This window comes from Schistocerca nitens, chromosome 5 (genome assembly GCF_023898315.1).
Source record: "Schistocerca nitens isolate TAMUIC-IGC-003100 chromosome 5, iqSchNite1.1, whole genome shotgun sequence".
NCBI lineage: Eukaryota > Metazoa > Arthropoda > Insecta > Orthoptera > Acrididae > Schistocerca > Schistocerca nitens.
Window position 1 is genome coordinate 398,448,522 of NC_064618.1, and position 16,175 is coordinate 398,464,696.

A 16,175-nucleotide genomic window follows, 5' to 3' on the forward strand; every position below is an offset into this window, starting at 1 on the left:
ATGGTTTGGTGCAGCAGGTGCAACGCAGCTGTCAACATCCTCTCAATTTGGTAGTCCTAGAATATGGCATACACGTGAAGAAATACGTGGTCCCTCTTCGTCGACGATTTCTGCCCGGGGACTGGGTGTTTGTGTTGTTCTCATTATTCCATCATCATTCACGAAAGTGGCTAGATTGAACTGTGTACAGATTGGGAATGTGTACGGTCGCTGATGACAGCGCGGTTGAGCGCCCAACGACCCAAACATCACCATCATCATCATCTTCTTCGTCGACGACTTGAGACCATTATGAAAGCCTGGTAGGGTGTCTCCTGGTGATGACTAAGTTTTTGCAGGGTGCGCTTAGCACGCGGTCGGCCGCGGCAAGTGTCTGCGTCCTTGCGTGTGGTCGCCAGCGGCTGCGGCGCGTCCTTGAACCGCGCGGCGGCGCGCAGACGGCGGGTCCGGTTCCAGCGGCCGCCTGCTGGCGGCGCCTTCGTGTGTCGCTGCCGCCCACGAGCCGCGCGCGTTGCGCAACCGGGTAGGCCGACGCCGTCTCGCCAGATGCCGTGTCCCATCGAGCGGCCGCGGCCGGGTGAACGGGCGGCCTCACCGCTGCGGCAGGTCGCAGCCACGAGGCGAGCGCGAGACGGCGTCGGGGGGGGGGAACTAGTTTCCCTCGAAGCTTGCTAGGAAGGAACGTTAAAATGGCGTCTATTACGTTAATCGACTGCTATCGAGTTACGTAGGCACAACGAGTTTTACGGAAGTGCTCAAGTGTGTGCATAAATCCTCGCAAATCTCGGCAGATAAATACACTAAAGCTGAATATATACTGGTATCTGTTCTTTCCGACATGTCCGAAAGAACAGATACCATCTTAGTATACATACATATAGTTAAGGCTCACCGGGCACTTGACCATCTTCTTCATCTGTGCGAATGCACAAACAGTGCCCGAACTCTTATGGGAATCGGCAACGCGCCGCGAGTAATGAGCATAATGGGCGGGGGCACTACGAATGTAGTGCGGGAAAATACGTTGAAAATGTGGGTTTCGCGGGAGGCGTGCCAGAGATAAATCACTGCAGTCGCGGTATCCTCTGTGTCCTCGGTGGCTCAGATGGATAGAGCGTCTGCCATGTAAGCAGGAGACCCCGGGTTCGAGTCCCGGTCGGGGCACACACTTCCATCTGTCCCCGTTGACGTATGTCAACGCCTGTAAGCAGCTAAGGGTGTTCATTTCATTGTAATTTCACACTAAACAGGTCAACAGGCCATGAAGGCCCACTGGCGTCACTGGATGCGGGCATGGAGGGGCATGTGGTCAACACTCTGCTCTTCTGGCCGTACGTCAGTTTACGAGACCGGAGCCATTACCTCTCATGCAAGTAACTCCCCAGTTTGCCTCACAAAGGCTGAGTGCACCCTGCCTGCCAACAGTGCTCAGCAGACCGGATGGTGACCCATCATAATGCTAGCCCAAGCTAAACACACTGACCGAAAAAGAAATCGCGGCATCATCAAGGAGCTGTGTAACACAAACGAAAGTTTGTAGGCGTGTTTCTACATCTGAAAGATGATGTCTCTTTAGATTTCGTGCAGGTCTCATAAGATTTGCGCTATTAGCGCCACTAAGAATATGCCAATCAAATTTTCTTTAAATAAGCGCTGTAACGGCCCTGAGCATTTGTTAGCTTAGAGATTGGACCTGGTGAGTTGATGCTGGCCGAAAATGCCTTTAAGGCGACAAAGTCGCCGTTATCAGCATCTCACCGAGATTGAACGAGGTACTGTAATAGGTCTACGAGAAGTTGAATGTTCCTTCTGCGATACCAGGTCGGGTTGACAGAGGAGATGGAGAAGATCCAAAGAAGAGCGGCGCGTTTCGTAACAGGGTTATTTGGTAAGCGAGATAGCGTTACGGAGATGTTTATCAAACTCAAGTGGCACACGCTGCAAGAGAGGCGGTCTGCATCGCGGTCTAGCTTGCTGTCCAGGTTTCGAGAGAGTGCGTTTCTGGATGAGGTATCGAATGTATTGCTTCCCCCTACTTATACCTCTTGAGGAGATGACGAATGTAAAATTAGAGACATTCGAGCGCGCACGGAGGCTTTCCGGCAGTCGTTCTCCCTGCGAACCATACGCGACTGGAACAGGAAAGGGAGATAATGACAGTGGCAGGTAAAGTGCCCTCCGCCACACACCGTTGGGTGGCTTGCGGAGTATAAATGTAGATGTACATGCTGATACATAATTTTTGTATGTTTTCATTAGTTATAAATAACGTTATAATTTTTACTTTACAATTTGTAGAAGTCCTTAGCGTGTCGTTATCGGTGGTGCTGTCGAAATTTATTATATGTTGATAAGTTAATGGACTTTTATTAATCTGCACTAGCACTGTTTTTGATATGTTTAATTCGTTTCTGAAACTGAAAACGTCTGTTGACAGCTTGGTAACGGTGTACTACGTTTACATCTTTGGTTTATTAATCTATGGATTTGTGTGAGGAAATCATCTTTGTATTGTTTACTGCCGGTATTATCTTTGCAAATTATACTATTTACACTTTCGTCCCGTTGGCCCACTTAGCACCACGAGAGAAGCTCTGTCTAGTAGCCAGAAATGAGACATAAGCGTCCCTATTCCAGCGAGAGCTAGGTTTTACGGAACTTTTGCTCAGCGCAGTCATTCCTAATCTCCACAACCTTTCTATTTCAGTATCCTCTAACCACTTCCGTTCTTCTTGTTCCCACTGTTACTTTGCCCCCACCCTCTCTTTCTTTTTTCTTTTACTGTTTCTCATTTTCTTTTTTTCGCCCATCCCAAAATGGTGCAATGGGCACGCGCCCTAGCTGCCACAAGCTAGTCACGGCATTATATGTAGGTGTAGTACACTTGGAGTTCAGAAACTTACGGAATAGAACTTACACAATTAAAGTCCAGGCGGTGCACACGAGACATCCGCAATAGTTAGCCTGCTGTAATGAGGCAAGTATTCATAGCTGAACAGTATGTCTATTAATACGAGTAGATCATGACCTAGCATTTTTCGTCCCATTGCGTAAATTTGTTTTTCCCTGCACCTTGCCACAAATGTATTAAAACTCTCAGCAAACTAAGTTTCTGGAAGAGTGTTGTAAGAGATCACATATGCACATGAACTGATATTAGATGTAACAGATCACATATGCCGATATAAAAGATTTCTGAGTATCGTGCCGCGTCATAGTGTAAAATCTGTGCTGGAGAAACCAGTGTTTCGGCCACTATCCTGCTTCCGGGTCTACTGATCAGCAGACCACTGTAACCGTCACATTATGACGCGGAACGATACTCAGAAAAATTTTATGTCAACTGACTCAGGCCGCGGAAGTCCACGCGCAATTAGGTCACATATTGTCGTTGAACTGATTTCGTGAATTTTTAGCCTATAACACATGACATTACGCGCTGGCATGCCGTACAATCTTCCCTTTGTCCTCGTAGAATTGTTAACTTGTACACCTATTGTGACCGCTGGTGGAAACCAACAAGTAGGCACCATCTTTTTCGGCGTGTTAGGAGATACCTGCTTTTGCGCCGCACACAGTGCCGGCCGGTGCTCACGTCACACAGCCAGCCGCCACGCGAAATACGAGCCCCGCTCTTATCGCGCGGTCTCATTGTCGGCAGACAAGCTTGCCGTGGAGCGGCGCTGCCGTGTGGGTGGCCTACCGGCCAGGGGAACGCTGCGGAGGACTACGAAAGGCCCGCTGTGCACGGTATAGGACACGCCGCGGTACCGGCCCACACACGGACTGTGTCCCCATCTAGGGGCGTCTGAGTCACAGCACAGCAAAGCAAAGTTCCTCTCGCCGCCCTACATGGCACGCTCATGAGAGGAGAAGCAGTGCCGGAGTGGAAGAAAGGCTCTGCGAGGGACTTATAATACCGTCTAAAATGACCAGGGAGACACTACACTTACTAACAAATATAACTCGCGAGAAAAATATAATACCGTCTTAAATGACCAGGGAGACACTACACTTACTAACAAATATAACTCGCGAGAAAAAAATGAAACATACTAATGTGAGCCACTTTGTGTTTTAATGACTGGTAGCACAGTTCTAATTATATACGGGATGAATTTCTCTATGGACGTGCTCTGCAGTCAGTCACTCGGCTCAAAAAAGTCGCGTTGTTCTAGTCATGTACACATGCACAGCACATCTTGGTCATTGGCTGCGGAATACTGTGCAACGGCTACCTTCCGCGTGACATGTTCTGCCACCTCCATCATACCCATGGGCGCGAAAATTAAAACGAGTTACCTTATTCTGGCGTTTGCAACTTACTTACTGACACACCCTCGTAGTATAAACCAATATAGAAGTACCCTTAACCTCTCCTGAAAGCGACGGCCAAACAAAAATTGCCTCAAATTCACGTATCAGTTGCACAACTAATCAAAATTATTTTATTTTTCCAAGCACAGAAATGGTACGTTTTTTATCTTTTCTGTAACAGTGCAGTAGCACAATTAGAATAGAAGAGAATCTTTTCTTGTTTCTTTACATTTGTTAAGGTCGAAAATCTTTTATGATCTCTAACATGAGTCGGCTACACAAACAAAACAGTACAGATACATAATCGACTGAAACGAACAAAAACAGCAGAAAAGTGCACTCCAAAGAGGTTGTGATGCCCCAAATAAAATTTAGTGTTGACGAAACAGGCGAAGTTACGTTTGGGTACTTAACCAGCACGTTTCAAAATTTTTTGCACGATAACCATTCACGAGGTATACTTCACATTAAAAGATTCTTCGTGCCTTAGGACACGTTTCATTTCACGACCATTAGTTGTAATGAGAAAGCTAAATGGTTAAAAAATACTGCAAATAAGTAAATAAATTAAAACAAAAAAGCCGACTGTACCCTCACGGCAGAAAAACTAATTATTTTGCGCTTCATCTGCTCTTTATTATTTTCATCTTTGCCTTATGACATGTTTGACGTTTTCTCACTGACTTTATATTACTTAGAGCTGCCATACGATTCAGGAATGTCCTATCAGTACAAAATTTTGGAACACTGAAAACTTCCCGTGCCAGAAAATACTATATAATATTTAATTTACGTTTCCATCAGTGTTTGAGTATTCAGGGGAACATAATTATTTATTGTTACGATATTTTGGCCAGAAATCTTCCAGATATTATGAAGACAAGTTTTTAGCCGAAGAACTGGAAGGAGAAGGGGTAGTCAAATGAAAACGAGATACATGGAAAAAACATTTAAGTAACCTGTTTATTATTTCGAAAGTAGCCGCCATAACTATCAATACAATTAGTCAATGCCTTAAGGAAAAACTGTTTGCGGTTGCCTGCAGAACCGTGATTGTACCCACGCCTGCCCTCATAGTCCGAAGCAAATCGACGGCCACGGATGTCTTTTTTCGTGTCCGTCGATTTCGTTCGGACGAAAAGGTGCACGGCCGGGTACAACCAAGGTTCCTCATGCAACAGCAAACATTTGTTCCGCAAGTCGTTGACTGTCTTTTCCCACAGCGGAATAATTGTATTAATAGTTATGGTGAACACTTTTGGAATAATAAACAATTTACTTATTTTTATCCATTTGTCTCGTTTTCATTAGACTGCCCCTTATAATTATGTCCTCGATGCGCGCCCGAAAACCGAAAGAACTTCGAATTATATGGGAAAATGACAAGAAACGCATATGAAATATTTTTGCAGCATATTCCTGAAAGGTGAACAAAATGGAAATTTGGATAACTTACGCGCTTCGTTTCTTTTGTTGCTGCAGAGCAGGGAGACACACTCACCTGGAAGACCTGAAATGAAACAAAGAGAAAGTGCTGTTAGTCAAACTGAGTAATATTGGAACGAAAGAGATATAATAAACAAATGTAAAACATAGGGACACATTTCAATCGTTACGCAACCGAGAATCACAGGAAATCCGAAGAGCTCCAAGTGTTTCAGATTTGTGTGAGCTACACTTTGAAAACTTTCATTTCTTAGTTTGATCAGTTACTTCTCTGAAACTCCTGTCGCCTTCACGTTCAGTACACTTCATTATTCACAAATACTTTAAAATAAATGTACACGAAATGCCTAATACAAATAACACACAAGTACAGTTCTTGAACTGTATCTTTTACTTTTAACGTAAAAGTATCCGTAAGAATGGTGGGGCAGGGGGACAGTATTACGTAACACAGGCTGGTATTCATAACAGAAAAAATAATATGCGCCTATCAAACGAATTGTGTGCAGCCATCCGAAGATTAGCCATGAAACTAATTGCGAATTAGTAAGTAGTTCATTCTTCGAAATTGTAAGTGTCTAGAGTGTTGTGATCTCTCACGTTCTGACGGTAGGGCTGATTGCAGATGAATATTTTTCTCGGAGTAGGTAATTTTTAGCCTGAACTTCTCAGCAAACTGATATGAGCGTTGGACTGGGTTTCGAACCCAAAGCCATGTCTTTGGCAAGAAATACTCTTACCTGCCGAACTATCCGACCAGGCTTCACAGCGACATCTTCGAGAAGCGGCTTACACGCAGCCTATAGCCCATTTCCCTAATGACCCATTTACTCTGCAGTGCGGTGTGCTTTACTGAGATACTTTCTGACGGATAAAGCTCTAGGGCTCGTGCTTGTATCACTGATATTTTCAACCGTATTTTGAGACTGCGATGCAGTACCTCGCGCAGGATACTGTTGCACGATCGAGACCTAGAGCGGGCGGAAAGCCCTCACAACTTCATTTGTGTGCCAAGATTTGCTACGAGAAGATGACTTCGGAGCATCTGTCTCTCTCTCTCTCTCTCTCTCTCTTCTCCAGTGCAGACACCGTACACGGCGTTGCAACTGGTGGATACGCATCTGGAATTCGTTGCGCAGGCAGCAGAAGTAAAAAAACACAAGGTCATTCGCAACACTGTATTGTTCTCCAGCGAGAGACGGTCCCTGACAGCTGTGCACGGAGCAGCTGTCCGGAATACCAAAAGCGTCTGCGCACGTCGCCAAATTTTACTTTCATATTGGTTGCGACATTCATCTGCTCATTGTGATCAGTATTCCTGGAGCGGCACTGGTAGGAAAACGACAGGAAATTTTCCACTGCCCACTGCTGACGTCGACGTGAGTAAAGCCTCTTCCTGTTTCGGGAGTATATTATCATTTAGAAATAGTTTCTGGAAAACGTGAATGATTTCGTTTCGTTAAAGTAAATCAAGGTCCAAGGATCGCCGCATTAGCCTCTCTGATGTGAAGACTATAACGAAAAGAAACGACCAATTGTTCTACAATTATCAGTCGAGAAATTGCTTCGCAATGATTTGAAGTTTCAACTGCTCAAATAACTTCCATACTAGTGTCGAAGAGATCATCGCCAATTCTGGGCCCTAGAAAAAGGGTTTCATTTTCGGTAGCCACCGGATTTTGCAATTCACTGTCTAATATCAAAGAAATAGTTTTTTACTTCTTCTGGGTGGTCATATCTCTTCGTTTTACATGAACGTTTTCCATTACTGCTATATGTAATTCACCAAGTAGTTGTTAGAAGCGTGTGACTTTTCACCGCACAGTAGGTGTCGTCAACGTTTCCGGCACTGGTTATCAGACGCAAGACGATAGCCGACAACGTAACACCGCCTAGCGTGTGTTCCAGTTTTTGTCTCCCTCTGCCCCTTTCTTTTTGCTTTGGCGTTAACACACAGGACAAGAAAGGGGAACAGTGGTCATTGTCAGCTGCTACTTAACTATTTTCCAAGAAAGTTTTTTATATGATTCCGGTACGGTACGGGAAGAGCATGTAAAAATCTACAGATATCTATCACATGTAGACGAGTCACAGATTCCGCTATTTCTTCATCTTACCTAACTGCTCCAAGATCGTCTAAAAATTTACTCTTGTGTTGCGTTCGTAAATTGATCGACACCGAAACCAATTTGAAAGGAACTTCCAAAGCCAAAAGCTTGTAAAGTTCCTGAGTCTTTTATTTTTGAGATACTTCGTTAACGGCCTTATGCATGTTGTTAAGATTTACGATGTACTATAAACAATGGTAAAATACAACATCAGAAATACATTTTAAACTGAGTTTAGTTTTATATTCGGAGTTCACGTGGCAGTAAAGATGGTCAAGTAAAAAAGAATAAAGACCTGTTCTGGTATTCGGGCATTGCAGAAATCTGATCCTGTTTTCTAACATATCTCGAATGTAGGATACTGACGATGGCGCCTAAACTATCCCTCCAGGACGAAGATTTGTGAAGACAAAGAAGTAGTTATGATTCTGAAGCATGAACATTTGTTCAGGCGACTCGAAATCGACAAACGCTTCGAAAATGTCAAATATTTTTTATTAGAGGACTCCCGTTACATCTGTACACTCTTGAACAATTCATGTTCCTGCAGTGATCCTCAAACTCTTCTGACATATTCTGATGGGTACGGTAAGGTAGTGTACTGTCTTGTCGCTTGTGAGGTGCTGTAGCCGAACTGTGTTCGGACTGTAAGATCCTACATCGTCCACTGATGAGAAACGATGGCAGTCTATAGGGGGCCCGTTTCATCACTCGTGAACCCCCGCCCCCTCTCCCTTCCCTACCTCACACACATACCTTCTCCATTTGAGTGATCTGTGTGCCGTGGAAACTCGAATGTGTCGTCTCATGTGGCTTTCCAAGTACTCGACTCAACCACTAGTCTGTACTCATCCATTCAAGGGACCTTTTTCCACTTTCCGAGTGTCCAATAGCTGTGGCAGTCCCTGCACCGTGTGATATTCCGTGTGCAGAGGAAAACATGTAAGACGACGAGTTCTGTAGTCTTCAGAAACGGGTTGCTGCGGCGTTGTATAGCTACTCGGCGTTGTTGACCGGCGCTGAACTGGTGAGTGAATTGTAAGCTTCGCTAGAACCTTCGGTAGTCGGCGGCGATCACATTCTTCAACCGATGTTGTCCTAATGGAGGTACCCACGTGACTCTATTGCCAGAGCAAGACGTTAAAATCGCAGTGCCTGAACGATCTTAGGGATGAATTGACCTGTGTGCTGAGCATCCACGATCTAGTCGTGATCACATATCGTGCGTATTGTCCATGCTACACTCGACTGCCACGCCGACATGATAAAATAAGAGAAATCGGAGCTAGGCCTGAGGACATCACAGTTGGTGAAACGCTTAACTGTTCCATTCCACTGTTCCGACAGAAGTTTTCTGTCTGCGATACTGCAACTGAATCAAATTCGGTAGCTCACAAGTCTGAATTGTACAGCAAGAACCACCAATCTCCATACAAATGGTGAAAGCGGTGAGGAAGTTCTTTATAGTTTTCAGGAAGGTGGACCAATTGAAAAGAAATGTCACCAACCAAGGAAGAACGGATTGATATTATTCTGTTGGCTGGGAACGGTACGCCATGTAGCACACACTCTCAGGGTAGCGCACAGAAATCAAATAACCCATGACACCGTGGCAAAACTTATCAAGAAATTAAAAAGAGCAGGTTCCGTTGCCAACTGGACTCACATTCGGGAGGACGACAGTTCAAATCGCCATCTGGCCATCCAGATTTATGTTCTCCGAGATTTCCCTAATTTTCTCGTCGTGGTGGTTTCGCAAGATGTATGTGGAAGGAAGTAATACGTTATCTGACACTTATGAAAAGTGCTCTCTAGAAATTTCAATAAAAAATTTCTCCGTGGTGTGATAGGCCTCCTTCGTAAGACTATCACTGTGTGTCGTCATGGAAGAGAGACACATGGAATATAAACGCAAGTATAACACCATATGACACTATTTGCACTCATAATTGGCTATTGACTCTAAATAATGAAAAGTGTGAATTCGTCCAGATGAGTACTAAAAGAAATCCGCTAAATTTCGGTTACACGATAAATTACCCAAATATATGGGCTGCAATTTCGCCTACATACTTATGGATTACAATTACAAATAAATAAAATTGGAAAGATCATAGAGGTGATGTTCGGGTAAAGCAAACCAAAGACAGCGATTTATTGGCAGAACGCGTCGAAAGTGCAACAGATCTACTAAAGAGCCTGCTTACGCCAAGCACGTCCGCCCTCTTCTGGAGTATTGCTCTGCGGTGTGGGATCCGCGTCAGGTGGGACTGACGGAGGAGATCGAAGAAGTTCAAGGAAGGGCAGCTCTTTCTGTATTATTGCGAAAACATGATACGTGAATTCGCGTGGCGATCATTAAAGTACACGATTTTTCGAAGTGGCAGGATCTCTTCGTGAAATTTCAATCACCAACTTTCTCATCCCATTGCGAAAATGTCCTGTTGGCGCCCATCTACATAGGGAGGAACGATCATCATGATAAAATAAGAGAAATCGGAGCTCGCACAGAGAGATTTAAGTGCTCGTTTTTCCCTCACGCCGTTCGAGAACGGAACGGTAGAGGAATATCGCCGGCCACGGTGGTCTCGCGGTTCTAGGCGCGCAGTCCGGAACCGTGCGACTGCTACGGTCGCAGGTTCGAATCCTGCCTCGGGCATGGATGTGTGTGATGTCCTTAGGTTAGTTAGGTTTAAGTAGTTCTAAGTTCTAGGGGACTAATGACCACAGCAGTTGAGTCCCATAGTGCTCAGAGCCATTTGAACCATTTAGAGGAATATCTCGAAGGTGGTTCGAAAAATGCTCTGCCAGGCACTTAATTGTGAATTGCAGAACAATCATGTAAATGTAGGTGTAGATGAATAAAATATAGTCACCACTTTTACTCTTTTTATGGAATCTTATGACTCACGTGGTAGATGAAGTTGAATTCCACAGTGGTTCTTAGTACAGTCCAACAATGTCTTCAAATAGGTGATGCGGCCGATATTTGTCTTACGGGTATTTAGTTGCGATTCCGGAGTAGGGACCGCAGACGGGACGGAGAGCGCGTGGGACAGTTCGACTCCAGACGCAGTCTCCAGCGGAGCGGCGTGAGGGCGAGCTGGAGGCGCGACACCCCAAGGACACGGATCAGGCCGCCTCCACGTGCCGTCACGCCGCCGCCGCTCGCCGTCTGCAGATTCCGTCGGCCGTGACGCTGACGTCCACACCAGCACCCACCACTCCGCAACTTCTCCGTGCAGAGCGTGTGAAATCCGTTCCGGCGCTTCGTTCCCTCGTGAACGGCCAGTGTGTGTCACCTAGCGGAGGACAGCCTTTCTCATCTCAAAAGGTGGCACAACGTTCAAACAATTCGTCCTCTCCCTCGGTAATTATGCAGTCGGAAAGAATTTCACGGGGCGCTGTCATCTCGGTCTCATCGGTGACGGGGCGAAAATAATTTCATGGCTACAGTTTATGCGTCAAGAAGACGAGCAATGGTGGAGTACATTTTCTGGTCAATGTGCTTGTGCCTGTGTCTTCAGTTTCTTAAGAGATGATGATATACACTGAGGAACTCACTGGATAGCGACATCCACATATAAAGATGGCGGTAGTATAGCGTACACAAGGTTTAAAAGGGCATTACTGACGGAGATGACATTTGTACTCAGGTGATTCATGTGAAAAGGTTTCCAACGAGATTATGCCCGCGCGATTGGAAGTAACAGACTCTGAACGTTGGAGCTAGACGTGTGGGGACTTCCATTTCGGAGATCGTTAGGGAACATCCGAGATCTACAGTGTCAAGAGTGTGCCTAGAAAATCAAATTTCAGGCACTACCTCTGACCATGGACAACACAGTGGCCGACAGCCTTTACTTAACGACCGAGAGCAGCGGCGTTTGCGTAGCAGTATCAGTGCTAATAAACAAACAACACTGCTTGAAATTATTGCAGAAATGAATGTGGGACGTACTTTGAACATGTCCGTTAGGGCAGTGCGGCGAAATGTGGCATTAGCTGACTGTCGCAGCAGACGACCGTTGCTAGAGCCTCTGCTAACAGCACGACATCGCCTGCAGCCTCTCTCCTGGGTTGGACACTTAGACGACTGGAAAACCGTGGCCTGGTCAGATGAGTCCAGATATCAGCTAGGATGGTAAAGGTCGAATGTGGTACAGACTGCACGAAGTTTTGGACCCAAGCTTCAAGAAGCCACTGTGCAAGGTGGTGGTGGCTCCATAATGGTGTGAGCGTTTACATGGAATGGACTGGGTCCTCTGGTCCAACTGAACCGATCGTTGACTGGAAATCGTTATATTCGGCTACTTGCAGACCATTTGCAACCATTCAACAATGGAACTATTATGGATTACAATGCGCCATGTCACTGGACCACAGTTGTTCGCAGTTGATTTGAACATCTTCTGGACAGTTCAGTTCAGTCGAATGGTTTGTTCACCCAGATCACCCAATCGAGAGCTCAATCCGTACACGAAATCCTGCACTGGTAACACTTTCGCAATTATGGACAGCTACAGAGGTGACTCCCGATAGCTGAGTTGTCAGCGCGGCGGTCTGTCACACCAAGGGGCCCGGGTTCGAATCCCGGCTGGGTCGGAGATTTTCTCCGCTCAGGGACTGGGCGTTGTGTTATTCTCATTCCATCATCATCAGTGGAAGGCAACGGGAAACCACCACTGGAATCACTTCCCTAGACGCTCATGCGGTGCACTTCTCTGACGAGGCTTCCCCCACGACAAGACCTGCCGTAAGGCAGAACACGAAGTTCTATAGAGGCAGCATAGCTCACCATATCTGCAGAGGGCTACCAGCGACTTGTTGAGTCCATGTCACGTCAAGATGCTGCACTATGCCGGGCAAAAGGAGATCCAACACGATATTAGCAGCTGTTCCGTGACTTCTGTCACCTCAGTGTAACGTAGTGTTCTTTGTGATCCGTCCGTCCGACGTGAATGTCAAGCCCAGAGACATGTTGAAGCTTTTCGAAAGAAGTAAGGAAGTAGCAAACATCGAGTATCGGCCACATGCTTCACTAACTCAAACATTGCACTATACTCTTCACGCACCCAGCCCTGTCAACTAATTAACTGGCCGAAAAAAGACCAATTCGGCTAGTGTCTAAATACGTTTCCATTTTGCTTGTTGTATTCTTATTATTTAAGCACTCGCAGAACTGTATTTTTTTCCTGGATGAATGTTTCTCTGTCTTAATAATTTCTTAATAAAATAATTTTCATTTCGTATGTTGTACAGGTTTTCTTTAAGACACAACTCGTCTAGAAGAAGCGATCGGTTGATGGCATACATCGAATGGTTCAAATGGTTCTGAGCACTATGGGACTTAACATCTGAAGTCATCAGTCCCATAGAACTTAGAACTACTTAAACCTAACTAACCTAAGGACATCACACACATCCATGCCCGAGGCAGGATTCGAACCTGCGACGGTAGCGGTCGCGCTGTTCGAGACTGAAGTGCCTAGAACCACTCGGCCACTACGGCCGGCGATGGCATACACCCTGAGGCATCATAGAATAGTAAATTTTGGAATAAAAGGAAATTCGGGAAGTAAAAAAATGGTAGATACAAAGTACTCTTGGCTACAGTAACCAGGTTCATGTGGATGTAGGTTGCAGTATTTATGGAGAGATGGCCAGACTAGCGGGGAGAGAGGCATGAAACCATTCTTCGGAATGAAGATCTCAACAACAACAGCGCTCGTCAGCAAAGATATAGGACCATAAATGTTCCCTTCCATTTCTGATAGTTTGTTTTCCTTTTTCTTGGGTAACTGGCGTCTGTTTGTAGCAGCCAAGTGTTTGGTTCAAAATACTAAGTGCCATAACAGTGTTGAGTAGCTTTTTATGTCTTTTTTCACTGAATCCACTTTTTTGTGCTTATCAGGGCTTGTAATTTTCAATCATGATGGAGTTTTATTGACCAAAAGTGTTGAGAGCCCTTATTAACCCTATGGTGCAGTTGTCGACTGCAGTGGACAGTTGTTAATGTTGCTTCCGTGACGTCTTTGGTCTGTCCAGATGCAGAAAACGCTCGCTGGGCGCAGCACCACTAAGGAGTCCGCACTGGAGTGGACTGCGTGAATTTGCAGCCTCAGAACTGATTAAAAACGCCAAAGAAGCAACATCAACAGCTGCCCACCGCAGTGGAAAATTGAAACACGTGGTTAAGGTGCTATTTCGATGAAGTTCACCACTGTGTTCAACTTCAACGGTATTGTCACAGCGATCAGTTTCTGAACTCTGAGCCACAGTTATTCACATTCTCGGTCCCGCCCCGGTAACTGGCGTCACCGTAAACTGCCCTTCGCAGAGTGTGGGCGTGGGTATGAAGACAACTAACTAGGAGGTGAAGCTGATCATTGAAGAAGAGACTGTCTGAAATCAAGACTGGGCATAAATTTGATACGCAGTGGACTAGTGATTCTGGTATATTCGTATCTGTGGGCTCGCGTAGAGTGTGCCGCGTAATATGAAAGGGAACGAGTTCGCACAGTGTTCCCGGCGAAGTCGAACCCTGTGCGCCGGAGCGACTGCTCGGAGCCAAGTCGGCGACCTTTGCTTCTGGGAACTGGGTGCGGAGTTTCTGAATGGGACGTGGCTGAGTCACCCTCTTACGCAAAGCCGCGTCATACCGGCTGGCACTAGCCGCCTAGCGTGCACGCTCAAGGCGCGGTAAACACGTATCCTCGCACTCGCCTGATAGGCAACCCGCTAACGCTGCTGGCTCTCATCAGGCTGCGAGAGTGCAGACCCGGTGTTACAAGTGGCGTGCAAGGCGGAAGCCGGCGGTGTGACGCGTTCTGCGCAGACTGACAGAGAGAGAGACGGAGAGTACTCAGCGGACTCCGCACTGCGCTCGCTTGTCGCTTTTCCATACCGCGCGCTCCAGCCGTTGCCTAATCTCGTTAACTGGTTACGATAGGGTGGGCGCACATTGACTAACTGTTTCTACTAATGACTCTTCCTACAACAATTAAATGCACAAAAAACTATCGCTGTCGCATCTACATCTACACACAAACTCCTCAAAGCATCATACGGACAGCGGTGGAGGGCACCCTGTACCACTGCTAGTCATTCTCCTTGCTGTTCCACCCGCAAATGAAGAGGGAAAATTGATTGTCTTCACGTCCCATACATTAAAAGTACATTGGCGGCAAGAGAACAGTTCTGCATTCACCCGCCAAAGCCGGTTCTCTGAATTTTCTCAAATGGCTCTGAGCTCTATGCGACTTAACTGCTGAGGTCATCAGTCGCCTAGAACTTAGACCTAATTAAACCTAACTAACCTAAGGACATCACACACATCCATGCCCGAGGCAGGATTCGAACCTGCGACCGTAGCGGTCGCTCTGCTCCAGACTGTAGCGCCCAGAACCGCACGGCCACTCCGGCCGGCCAATTTTCTCAATATTGTTTCGCGAAAAAAATCGCTCCAGGACTTCCCACTTGAGTTTACGAAGTATCTCCGTAATACCTGCGTGTGGAGCGAACATACTACTAAGAAATCTAGCGACACGTCTCTGAATTGTTTCAAGGTCTCTGAATTTAATCCGACTCGTTACCGATCCAAAACACTCGAGCAGTACTCAAGAATGGGTCGCAATAGTGTTCTAAACGCGATCTGCTTTATAGGTGAGCCACACTTCCCTAAAAGTCTCCCAATACATCAAAGCCGATCTGCCTTCCCTACTACCGATCTTCCGTGCCCATTCCATGTTATATTGTTTTGCAACTTTACGACTAGGTACTTAATCGACGAGATTGTGTCTGGCATTACACCAGTAATGCTTTATTAGAACATTACAGGTTTTTTCCCTATTCATTTTCATTACCTTGCGTTTTTCTATGCTTAAAGCAAGGTGACATTCATCACATCAAACAGAATTTCTGCCTACGTCATCCTGTGCATTCCTACAGTCACTCGTCGACGACTTTCCTGTACACCACTGCGTCGTCAGCGAACAGTTGTAGACCGCTGCCCGCTCTATCCGTCAGGTCATTTATGTACTTAAAGTACAAAAGCGGTGCTATCACACTTCCAGGGGCAATCCTGAGGTTATCCTTGCCTATGATGAACGCTCGTCATCGAGGACAATGTTTTGCGTTCCAGTCGCTCACATATCTGGAAATCTACTCAGTCTGCTCGTACTGTGGTTGAAGTCTGCAGTGGAGCACTGTGTTAAATGCTTTCTGTAAATCTAGAAAATGCCTGTTGCCCCTCATCCATGGTTTGTAGGATATCGTGCGAGAAAAGGGCAAGCCGAGTTTCGC

General features: G+C 46.0%; 1 protein-coding gene across 1 annotated transcript in view; it reads right to left on the bottom strand.

Moving 5' to 3' along the window:
- LOC126260494 (proton-coupled amino acid transporter-like protein pathetic) overlaps window positions 1-16,175 on the bottom strand; it is a 112,605-nt gene that overhangs the window by 42,261 nt on the left and 54,169 nt on the right. Inside the window, exons 2-3 of the mRNA XM_049957823.1 lie at window positions 5,819-5,827; window positions 288-488 (exon numbers count right to left, since the gene is read on the bottom strand). Coding sequence (XP_049813780.1) covers window positions 288-488; window positions 5,819-5,827 — 210 coding nt within the window. The remainder of the gene's footprint in view (window positions 1-287; window positions 489-5,818; window positions 5,828-16,175) is intronic.